At 42.7% G+C, this 12,500-nt stretch overlaps 1 protein-coding gene across 2 annotated transcripts; it reads right to left on the minus strand.

Annotated features, from left to right (window-relative positions):
- Positions 1–886: 886 nt before the first annotated feature.
- On the minus strand, positions 887–9,913 carry LOC125046135 (uricase-like). Of its 2 annotated transcripts, XM_047643792.1 has the most exons (6): positions 9,682–9,913; positions 4,740–4,974; positions 4,245–4,440; positions 3,780–3,966; positions 3,295–3,418; positions 887–1,916 (listed from the first exon to the last, which is right to left on the minus strand). In XM_047643792.1, exons 2-6 carry the CDS (start codon positions 4,959–4,961, stop codon positions 1,749–1,751), a joined length of 897 nt encoding a protein of 298 aa, XP_047499748.1. In that variant the 5' UTR covers positions 4,962–4,974; positions 9,682–9,913; the 3' UTR covers positions 887–1,748. The 2 variants fall into 2 exon arrangements, with proteins under 2 accessions (XP_047499748.1, XP_047499747.1); XM_047643791.1 differs by lacking the exon at positions 9,682–9,913 and having other exon boundaries at positions 4,740–5,051.
- Between the last annotated feature and the right edge of the window lie 2,587 nt (positions 9,914–12,500).

Raw genomic sequence — 12,500 nt, forward strand, 5'->3', positions numbered from 1 at the left:
TGGGAAAGGTAAGTCAAAGGATATAAACACACACGTTTATTCTTAATTAAAAATCACAGACAAACAAAGGAAAACAGCAAAGCCACTTGATCCTGCAGGGCGGAAGTGTCCGTAGATTTTCTATACAGAGCCGTACCGTGAGGGGACCAGGCGGGCCGAAAGCCTATGGGATGACCCTCCTGAAGCCAGGGGAAATTCACTACAGTGTAATGAAGAATATAAGCGAACACTTGTACATTATACCTCAGAGTGCCATGTGTTACAGCCTTTCAGACCACACAGCATGAGGTACGGAGAACTATGTAAATATTTCATATCATCTGATGTCTTAGAAAATATACTTATGTTGTATCACATGACCGCATATCAAATGTATTAATGCTTTTCCACGCCCAAGCTATATGCTGACGTGGCAGATGAGTGGATAAAGGACTGTGCAATTGTTCCTTTTCTGAAACTGATAAAGTACTCATAATAATGTTATAGGCTAAAATTAAAATGTAATACCACTATGTAATGAGATGACCATGCATTAAATGTACCACAGCTTGCCCACGCCTGTGCAGTTAGCCAGGGTGGTAAATAAAGGACTAAACTAAAAATTCACTACAATACGTTCAAGAAAATAGTGAAAAGAGTTAATTAGAAAGCATGTTTGTACAATTGTTCCATCTGATTATAAGGATATTTGTAATTAGTCAATTGTATACAAATATCTCTAACGATAGATAAGTGGAACGAATTGTAGAGTGTCGCTGTTTGCAAAATGTTTTGAGATTTAGTTTAAAAAAATATTTGGAATATCACCAATAGAACTATATAAATATATACTGAAAGCCTACTTTCTAGATTCCATTTCAAAACAATTGGAATAGTTTAAACGAAGAGGTTTTAAAACTTTATTGTAATTAGCATATTAACAAAATACATAAGTTTATTATCACAGGCCTGAACGAACCTTTTCGAAAGACATATGTCGATCCATTAATGTTATCCCATACACAATCATGATAAACGTGATTTGACAAAATATGAATATATATATATATATATATATATATATACTGTATATACATACATATTTTTGTAATACCATAAACATGTTATTCTGTAATCATTTATCCCTGCTATAATCAAAGTAATGCCGAGAACACACAGAACATCGCCATGTAACTCGGCCGCGTAACAAAACCTCGTAACATCTGAGCGTAATACTCAAACGAACCTCTGCGTGACGTGTCAGGGTTCTTTAACGTCTTGCTCAAGATCTATACAAGAACGTATTAATTACAACCACTATTACTTACTTGTTACAGGATGGGGTTACGCGTAACAGCTGGCTTGACCGAATCTGCGTAATTCACTGACAGCTTATTGATCGATATCCGACTGTATTAACTGTGTACCTGACTGAAGTAACTGACTGAAGTGACTGACTAACTGAAGTGACCGACTGAAGGGCTTGATTGAAGTGACAATACTCTCCATCTTTTTTGAATTTGTTACGAGAAAACGAGATTCGGTCACCAACTCATCATTCCTTCGCTTTGTTACGCGTATCTCTGTCGCGTAACACGATTCCTTTTACGATAGAGCGCGCTGGTCGCATGTGTGTGTAACTCGGCAAAATGAAATACAAACCGACAATCCCTAATTCATACAGAGGCTCATTAATTAACCAGGTGATGAAAACACCATTACATAATCATCAATTCATAGTCGTAGTTACATTTATTTCCCTTCATTTCTTAGAGCTTTGATGCCATTTTTCTTCCGAGGGTGCCAGAAATATTTCCAGAAGGTTTGTCGATCGGGAGGAAAACAGTTTCATTTTTCAGGCTCCCTACATCCGGGAACTTGCTCAGGTCGACGCCATAGTAGTGTTTGTTGGGCATCGTCACCTTAATCTGGGTTATCTGTAAAGGTGAGAGAGAGAGAGAAAGGTGCATCAGGCTATTATATAGTATGAGGGTATGCGCGTGTTCTCAGACTTACTATCCGGAAATGCGTTTGTTAAATGTTGTGTTATTTTGAACTCTCGTGTAATTTCGTCTAATCTCTTGACTGTAGTGAATGAACGCGATCGTATCTATGCTAATTAACAAAATATTTAATAATAATTTTCGGGCAAGTAGTCTGAAGGCATTTGAAGGCCTATGCCGGCATTTATTAGTCATGCAAGTAACTATGTGTCGTGTGAATGCAAATATTGCTGAGAGAGATATTTCTTGCAGTTCATCTCGACAGCCTTTCACACAAAGAAGCTTTCACCCGCATATTTCTCCTCTCTTCTCCCCGCTTATCTCGCTTTCATATGATCTTTTCAGCCATGATTTGTCTTTTTTCTTTCATCTGTCTCCTTTTTCTGCCATATGTACATTTCATCCACGTTTTCTCCTCGTCTTTCGTAAATACTTTTCATCTACGGTTTCTTTATATCTCCCCTTCCCCTTTTATTCCCCTCATTTATCATTTCATTCGCGCTTTTCCTCTTTTTTCTTTTTCTCCGAGTTATAAGGATGCTCTGCTCTCTCCTTTCCCTCTCTGTTTCCTCTTCTTGTCCTTCATCGGTAACTTAAATAGACTAAAAATCATACTTAACAGGAAGGCACACAACGGGTAAGAATATATACAATGCAAGTTTATAAGTAAGAATAAAAGGGAAGATAAGCTTCTATATGAATAAGGAGACGGAAAACTATAAGCAAATACAGAAAGCCACTATACATATAAGGAAGTATAAAAGGAAAAGAATAATATAATTGAATTAAGCCCCTGTGGAAAACACAGGATGGAAGGAAAATATAAGTGAATGTATGAAACCGAAATGAGAGTAAAATATAAAAATCCACATGTTAGTAAATATATAAAGTATATGTAGCCGCAACATGAATAAATGAATGAAACCCAAACACATGAATGAGTATAAGAAACCGCCATTTGACTAAATATATGAAACCCCCAAACTATGAGTAAGGATAGGAAACCTTGTAAGTAAATACACTAAACTCCAAAATATAAGTAGAGGGAATCGCCATATGAGTAAATATACTAGGTCCAAAAATAAGGATAAGTATAAAAAAAACGCTTTATAAATTAATATATGAAGCACCAACAGTATGAGTAAGTACAAGAAACCGTCATTTGACTAATTATACCAAACCTCAGATATATGAGTAAGGATATGAAACAGCCACATGAATAAAAGCATAAAAGCAAGAATACGAATAAATAAATGAACCCACCACATGATTAAGTATAAAAAAGGAAAGCAATTCGGTATCGTCAACTCACTTCAGGAATTTCCTTAAGCGCGGTATCCTGGATGAGGAACACGGTGTTCTGGACCGACGGGGAGTAGATGCCGTAGTCAGGCGGACCGGCAAACTTATCGTAGATTATCTTCTGCATCTTTATCCTTTGAGATAAGAAAAGGGGGGAATGGGGTAAGGGGGAAAGGTTGAAAGGTAATAGGTGATTATATTCAATCATCTTATGCACTGTTAGCCTGGAGGCTGCATAAGTGAGAGAGAGAAATTCTGGGTAGGGGTCAGGAAGAGAGGGAAATGGAGAAATGAGGAGGGAGGGAGGAAGAGAGTGAGAGAGGGAGAGAGAGAAAGAGAGAGAGAGAGAGAGAGAGAGAGAGAGAGAGAGAGAAAGAGAGAGAGAGAGAGAGAGAGAGAGAGAGAGAGAGAGAGAGAGAGAGAGAGAGAGAGAGAGAGAGAGAGAGAGAGAGAGTGGAAAAAATCATGATATCATACATTATACAACTCTCTCACCAGACTCTGCCGAAGTCGATGTCCATGACGTCGGCGTACTGCCACGAAGCGGCCACCACCGTGGAGAAGAGGCGGTCCTCCATGTCGGGCAGGGAACGGAACTCGTCGCTGACGAAGTTGGTGAAGGAAGACTGGGTCGTCTTGAGGACGCGCATGCCCTGCAGGCCGGTACTCACGCGCGGATGCCCTGGGGGTGGGGGAGGTCAGAGGTCAGAGGGGCGCGAGATCGGTTCTCTTGGTTGGGCGGCTGCGGGCGCTTCCCCTGAGTCTGCCTCGCCTAGCTCACGGTCGTGGCTGAAGGCCTTCCCGCTTTTTAAGAGAGGAAAGGCTGAACTAAATCCGAGCAGAAAGGCTGAACTAAATCCGAGCCTTACTCTAAGCTTTGCCTTTCTTCTCACGCAACTGGGAACCGAGCGAGGTCAAGACAGGGAACCCATCCTGACCCCGGAGCGAGAAGGGCCTCACCTCCGCGGTCCTGCGAGACGGAGCACGTGTGGAGGACCTCCGGCGAGAAGAGGAAGGCATGGTTGTGCGCCTTGCCCTCCGTCACGAGGCGCCGCCAAGGGTACTCCTCCACGTCCACATTGACGGACGTCACGTGGCTGTACTTGCTGAGGAAGTGGGAGCACAGCAGGAGGGCGAAGTCCTCCGGCGACTTCACCTGTAGAAGCAGAGGGCGGCTTTGCCTTAAGAAGGACCTGAGGCCGTGTTGGGGTTGTGTGTGTGTCTGTTTATTTACTTTGCGGCCAGTGCAGTAAATTATCTTCGTTTTACTCAGTTCCTCTCTCTCTCTCTCTCTCTCTCTCTCTCTCTCTCTCTCTCTCTCTCTCTCTCTCTCTCTCTCTCTCTCTCTCTTTCTCTCTCTCTCTCGCTCTCTCTCTTTCCTCCTTCCCACTCCCTTCCCATCCCTCCTCCCACCTCCCTATCTCCCTCCCTCCCTCCCTCCCTCACCTGACTCACCCCATGGTTCTTGGCGAGGATGTAGACCGTGTTCTTCTGCGAGTCCGTCGCGATGATGTCCGAGTTGTCGCCGACGATGTAGTCCTTGTCGCTGTCGAGGGTGAGCTCCGTGCTGACCTCGTACTCCTTGACGGTGTGCACGGGGCCCTCCCGACGAAGGTGCAGCAGCTTCACGTTGTTCTTGCCGTAGCCGCGGTGTACCCACTCGTAGTTCTCATCCATGGCGGCTGCGAAGCTGAGGGTGTTTTGCATAAGTTTAATCAGCTGGTTTGGAATTGGGAAGATTCCGTTCTTTCTTTCATGCGTTAGTGTTATTTCTCTTAAGGAAGGGGATTTCTGATTTAGGATGAATCGTTTATGCTCTTTTTAATTCCATTTTCTATTCCTTTGGTTAGGTCTCCAGACCATTAAGAAACAGAATCTTTCACCCTCTTTTTAATACCTTTTTTCTTCTGATTTTCGGTGTCCAGATCTTTTCAAGACACTCCAAGAACACACACTGGACGCGACCTGACAGTGAGGTCGTTCGAAGAGAACTGTTACGTATCTCGAAAACGCGTCTTGATATGAGCAACATTAATAAAGCCTTTTTTTCTTCTCGTTCCCGGATTTTATTCCTCGAGAAAAGGCCCAACAAAAGAAATCTAGTTTTATGTCTATAAATTAGTCCGGGTTGCCTTCACTCTCAGATTCATGTCATTATTCACAAAATTGAGAATCCAAATTGATCACCAGGTACTTAATAACCCACAATCTAATCGAATAAATAATTTTCTGTTTCCAATGTCTCAAACTTCTTATATACACTAAATACTGCCTGGAACTCATTAATGACTCATCCTGTTTTGACGTTTGTAATCTGCTGTCATTTGTGTTGTCTATCGGCAGGCTGCCTATTTTTTTTCCATCAACGTCTAAAAAAAAAGAAAGAAAAGAAAAATCTATTTTCGGATGCTTTTCTTCGATTCCTCGCTATCGTGCCGTCGACGCTGTGATCTTGTTATTACTATTATTATTTTTATTTATGACACCACATGATATGTATCTTTGTTCTTTATAGCTTTCTGATGATAGGGCTTGTTCTTATGTGGAAAACCGATATCTTGCACAGACTGATAAGGCGAGAATGGAGGTTATTTTGGCGATGTGTTGTGAGGAGGAATTAAGTAGAAGAAGAAGAGGAAGAAGAAGATACAGAAAGAGAAGAAAGATGAGGAGGGTGAGCAGTAGGAAGAGGAGGAGGAGGAGGAGGAGGAGGAGGAGGAGGAGGAGGAGGAGGAGGAAAAGAAGAGGAAGAAGAAAAAGAAGAAGAAAAAGAAGAAGAAGAAGAAGAAGAAGAAGAAAAAGAAGAGGGAGGAGAAGGAGGAGGAAAAGAAGAAGAAGAAGAAGAAGTAGAGGAAGGAGAAGAGGAAGAAGAAGAAAAAGAAAAAGAAGAAGGAGAAGGGGTGGGAGGAAGAAAGGAAGAAGACAAAAAGGAAGAGAAATAATAATAACGATAATAACAATAATAGTAGTTGTAGTAATAATAACGATCTCTTTATTGTTATAACTAATGATTATTATAATAATAATGATAATAATAATAGTAATAATAATAATAAAAAAATAGTAATGATAATGATAATAATAATAACAATAACAACATTAATGCTAATAATGCTAATAAGAATAACTATAATATTAATAATAATGATAATGATGATAATACTAATATTAACAATGATAATAATAACAATAATAATAAAATTGATAATGATTAGAAGAAGAAGAAGAAGAAGAAGAAGAAGAAGAAGAAGAAAAAGAGCAAATACGACAATGAGACGAGGAATAAGAGAGATAAAATATAAAACAAAAACAATGATAACAGGAATTGTTGTAAAACTTCGAAGAATAAGAAAAAAGAAAACCGCAACAAAAAAGGAGGAAGAAAGAAGTAGTAAAGGAAGATAAAAAAGAAGGAGAAAAAGAAGAAACAAAAGAAAAAAAAAAAGAAATTAAGAAAAAGAGTAAGTAAAGATGGGAAGAACAACGTAACTTAGATAACAAGAATTTAAAGTGAACAGCGATGAACAACTCTACTCGTTCGCGCGTATTTTTGAGATAATGCTTTTGACATCGAAGGCGGCTGGCAAAACAAAATACATTCACAATGCGCAGGCTAACGAAATGACCCCCCCCCCCCCCCACTCCCCAAAAGGTAAAAATGATAGAATGAAGTAGAATAAAAGAAAAGGCAAATACAGGCAGCATTCTTTTACATAATGAGATGTAATAAAACCAGTTTTTCCTTAGTCTAAAAAAATGCTATAATAAGGGCGTTCTTCTCGTCAAAATAACAATTTTACATGACTTACTTACAGCATGAAGACATAACAATGTGTACTTTTCTTTTAAAATGATAACGTTTTAAAATTTGCAGCTGCAAGATAAACAACTGTATTTCCTGCGTCGGGAGGAGAGAGAAAGAGAGGAAAAAAGAGACAGAGACAGAGACAGAGAGAGAGAGAGAGAGGGAGAGAGAGAGAGAGAGAGAGAGAGAGAGGGAGAGAGAGAGAGAGAGAGAGAGAGAGAGAGAGAGAGAGGAAGGGGGGGGGGGGGGGGAGAAGAGAGAGAGAGAGAGGGGGGGGAGAAGAGAGAGAGAGAGAGGGGGGGGGGGAGCGGGAAAGAGAGAGAGAGAGAGAGAGAGAGAGAGTGAGAGAGAGAGAGAGAGAGAGAGAGAGAGAGAGAGAGAGAGAGAGAGAGAGAGAGAGAGAGAGAGAGAGGGGGGAGAAGAGAGAGAGAGAGAGGGGGGGGGGAGCGGGAAAGAGAGAGAGAGAGAGAGAGAGAGAGAGAGAGAGAGAGAGAGAGAAAAGTGAAGAGAGAGAGAGAGAAGAGAACAAATAACACTCGTATGATGATGATGATGATAATAATAATAATAATAATAATAATAATAATAATAATAATAATGTTGATGGGGATAACAATTGCAATAATAACATTAAGAGTAATAGCAATGATAACTGTTATAATCGTTATAGAAATAATAACGAGAGTAATAATACATATAACTTCAAGAACAACAACGACAGCGCCAACAGCAATAAAAACAGAGAATTCCTGATACCAATACCGATTATATTGATTATAACAACTACCTAAAAGAAACGGCTGTTTCAGTTCCGTCTCCCTGCATTGCAATAACAGTGATTTGCTTAAGGGCAACCACTCCACCCATCGCCTTGCAACACCTTTGTCCCCACCTTCACCCCCTCCCCTATGCCCACCTTCATTCTCCCTCCCACCTTCACCCCCCTCCCTTATGCCCAGCTTTACACCCCTCCATTATGCCCATTTCTCCCCCCCCATTTCCCTTATGCTTTCTCACCCCCTCTCGCCTTTATGCTCACCTTCTCTACCACGCCCACCTCCCCCCCTCCTTCCCCACGCCCGCCTTCCCCCCTCCTTCCCCACGCCCACCTTCCCCCCTCCTTCCCCACGCCCACCTCCCCCCCTCCTTCCCCACGCCCACCTCCCCCCTCCTTCCCCACGCCCACCTTCCCCCCTCCTTCCCCACGCCCACCTTCCCCCCTCCTTCCCCACGCCCACCTCCCCCCCCCCTTCCCCACGCCCACCTTCCCCCCTCCTTCCCCACGCCCACCTTCCCCCCTCCTTCCCCACGCCCACCTCCCCCCCTCCTTATCCACGCCCACCTTCCCCCCTCCTTCCCCACGCCCACCTTCCCCCCTCCTTCCCCACGCCCACCTTCCCCCCTCCTTCCCCACGCCCACCTTCCCCCCTCCTTCCCCACGCCCACCTTCCCCCCTCCTTCCCCACGCCCACCTTCCCCCCTCCTTCCCCACGCCCACCTTCCCCCCTCCTTCCCCACGCCCACCTTCCCCCCTCCTTCCCCACGCCCACCTCCCCCCCTCCTTCCCCACGCCCGCCTTCCCCCCTCCTTCCCCACGCCCACCTTCCCCCCTCCTTCCCCACGCCCACCTTCCCCCCTCCTTCCCCACGCCCACCTTCCCCCCTCCTTCCCCACGCCCACCTTCCCCCCTCCTTCCCCCCTCCTTCTCCACGCCCACCTTCCCCCCTCCTTCCCCACGCCCACCTCCCCCACTCCTTCTCCACGCCCACCTTTACCCCCTTCCCTCAGGATAATTCAAACACTCGAGAGGGCGTCAGGTAGAGGTCATTTGTAAAGGTCAGCTGATCGGATTTTAGTCAGCCTTTTAGACTGAATCACTGAATGACTTCTAGGTAAAGATAATGACTGTGAATGAAGTGAATATGTTTCGTTTTTTTCATTTAATTTTAGCGACAATTTTTTTTTTTTTTTCATGTTCTGCCGTTTTTTCTTCTTCTTCTTCTTTTCTTCTCATTTTTTTTCTTCTGCTTCTTCTTCTTCTTCAAATTATAAAAAATGTCCGGGTTGAATCACATGTTCACAAAGGTCAGCTTTCGACGAATCACATGAGCTTTCCGGGTGAGCTCCAGATAGGCGATGTCTGAATTTCAGTTTGACAAGAGACTTTAAGAATGTCTTTCTTTTGGGATCAGTTGATTAAGTGTCGATCCTTAGCTCGGACTTGTAGGATTTGAATGGTCGTAATTGCACCTTAAACGAGGCATTGCGAACACAGGCCTACGTGTCCTGTATCTAAAAGCATCTTTCGGGACCATAATTACCACCATTACCGCAAACCATGCCAATGCGATGATGGAGCCACGACTTCAGATTAAGATGACTATAACTTATTTATTAACCATAACAATCTCTGCACTTGCGTTAAACTTTGCAAATCTATTACTGCATCACAACTTTGTATCATTACTTGTATTATGATATAGAGGTAATCACTGATGACTAACTCCAATCAATGCCGAAATCATGGCTCTAGCCTCGCATTCGTCTCATTTGCCGCAATGGTGGTGACTCAGTTCAGCGACCTGTATTTACCTTGAGGAGGACGTATCACAATAAGCACGTCTGGGATTTAGATTCCCTCGCAGGGGGCTAGGATACGCTGCAGCTGTGGAGGGTAACGGTGGAATTCGCGTTCTAAAAGGACCTTCCGAAACAGGGATCGCGTTTCCGGACTAATATCCACGGAGATATTTAAAGCGACAAGGAGTGGGAAATGCTGATGACTCGTACGCAAAGCCGACTGTTCTGGAAGAAAACCGGCTGCACTCTGGCAAGGACTCCTCAGACTAAGGACTCCCCAGCATCACCAAGGACTCTTAAGTCCCACCAACGACCTCCAGCGCCCCCTGGTCTTCCGACGGTCCTCTGTCGCGAGGGAGGAGCGAGGAGACGGCCCTCCGTCTTCTTGTAATTTCGTTCTTTTCTTTCCGCCTGAATGGCTCTCGCTCCCACGGCCTCGGTGGCTGGAACGGTGATCAGGGAAAGGGGAGAAAGCAATAGAAATGGAGAGGTAAAATGAAAATTTTAGAGAGAACACACACACACACACACACACACACACACACACACACACACACACATATATACACACACAGGCACACACACACACACAATAAACTCTTCATTATATGTGCCTGTGTATACGTGTGTTCGTCTCTCTGTGTTTGCATGTGATTGTGTGCTTGATCTTTCAGTATGGTCTGTATTGACAGAGGGTGTGTATGTACATACATGTGTATATTTGCGAGTGTTTTTTATGTGTGTGTGCACGTGTATATATGTGTACAAGAATGTACAAATACGTGATCCTGCATATGTAAGCTGTGTGTTTGTTTATCATTGTCATACTGACTCTAAACAACTTTTTTTTTGTCTAAAGGAATGTAAAAATTTGCATATACTCGTACAATTCCGAATAAAGAGAATCAAAAATAAATTATGACCGGGGACTTCGATCTGAAAATCATCTTAAAGAATAAAACAACCAGGTAAGAGTCGTTTACTTTCATCACTTACACATAATGATGAAAAACTTTAACTGAATGAAAACACTATAAAGATCAGCTTTAACTGGATTCTAGCAATAAGCTTTAACTGAACTAAAACACTAAGAGACAGCAATGATAAACCTTAACTGCACTAAAAGACAGAAAATATAAGCTTTAACTGAACTAGAAGATTTTAATGATAAGCTTTGACTGAAATAAAAAAACATAATTATAAGTTTAAACTGAACTAAAATACTAAGAGATTTTACTGGTAAGCTTTAACTGAAAAAAAACCCTAAAAAACAGAAATGATAAGCTTTAATTAAGGGATTTTTAATAACAGAGTCCTATCATATTTAACACGTGACCTTAAGGACGAGTCTGCAATGCGCACTTACGTTGAAGGTGAACAGGTAGGGAGAAAATAAACGGGTTTCTCATTTGCGTTCTGTACGTCTTTTAAGTCTTACTGGCCAACGCTCACAGTTGGCAAAAATACTGCACATTGCCCTGTGAACATGGTGTTTAAACGAAATTTTCAGCAACGTTTCTGTCTGTCTGTCTCTATCTCCTTCTTTCTATTTCTCTCTCTCTCTCTCTCTCTCTCTCTCTATCTCTCTCTCTCTCTTACTCTTTATCTATCTATCTATATATCCATCTCTATCTATCCTTCTCTTTCTCTCCCTCTCTGTCTGTTTCTGTCTCTGTCTGCCTTTCTCTCTCTCTCTTTCTCTGTCTGTCTGCCTTTCTCTCTCTCTCTCCCTCTCTCCCTCTCTCCCTCCCCCCCTCTCTCCCTCCCTCTCTCTCTCTCTCTCAATCTCTCTCTCTAATACCTGAGGCCAAAAACCTCAGATATTAGAGTCGTAAAGAGGAGGCCCTCAAATGAAGACGTCTTTGAAAAGAAAGGTTTTAAGGCGCTTCTTGCTCGTACACCAAGCACTGGTTTCCTGAAGTTGTAGTCTGCTCCTTAGATCGGCGTTCATTGAGGTTTGTCCTTTTTACGAGGGTCAGTGGCGTATCCTCCATTCCTTCTTCTTAATTGCACTCCCTTCTCTCATGCACTCACTTCTCTCATGGATTCACTTCTCTCATGGATTCACTTCTTCCATGGATTCACTTCTTTCATGCACTCACTTCCCTCATACCCTCCCTTCTCTTATACTCTCTTCTCTCATGCAGTCACTTCTCTCATACACTCCCTGCTCCCAAGCACTCACTTTTTTCATGCACTCACTGTTCTCATGCAGTCTCTGCTCTCATACACTCACTTCTCTCATGGATTCCCTTCTCTCATGCAATTTATTTTCTCATGCACTCATTTCTCTCATGCACTTTTTTCATGCACTCACTACTTTAATGCACTCACTTCTCTCATGCAGTCACTTTTCTCATGCACTCACTTCTCCAATGGATTCACTGTTTTCATACACTCACTTCTCCCATATACTCCCATATATTCTCTCATGGATTCACTGTTCTCGTGCACTCACTTCTTTCATACACTCTCAGAGGTTTATAAACGTCGCTTCTTGGAGGGTAACATGTAACATGACTGTGCATCTTCTGTGAGGCTTGAGACCTTTGACTGTAACTGACTGGGCTTCTGGACTGTCATTTCTAGGGCAAAATGTCAGACTAGGTCATTTATTTTGGCCTTTATTAAATACTACTACATCATGATTCCATCTTGCCAATTCTTCAGATTTTCTTTGGAGTTTATTTAAATTCATCTCTGTCATCAGTCTTTGTTTTTATAGTTCTGGGAGTTGGCATCCTATTATATCTAGTCGATTATTACACGAAACCAAACCACGACATATCCGAAGCTTTCGTTCTGGGTCTCATGTGTATCCATCAGCAGAG

The sequence above is a fragment of the Penaeus chinensis genome, chromosome 38, assembly GCF_019202785.1.
Source record: "Penaeus chinensis breed Huanghai No. 1 chromosome 38, ASM1920278v2, whole genome shotgun sequence".
Classification (NCBI taxonomy): Eukaryota; Metazoa; Arthropoda; class Malacostraca; order Decapoda; family Penaeidae; genus Penaeus; species Penaeus chinensis.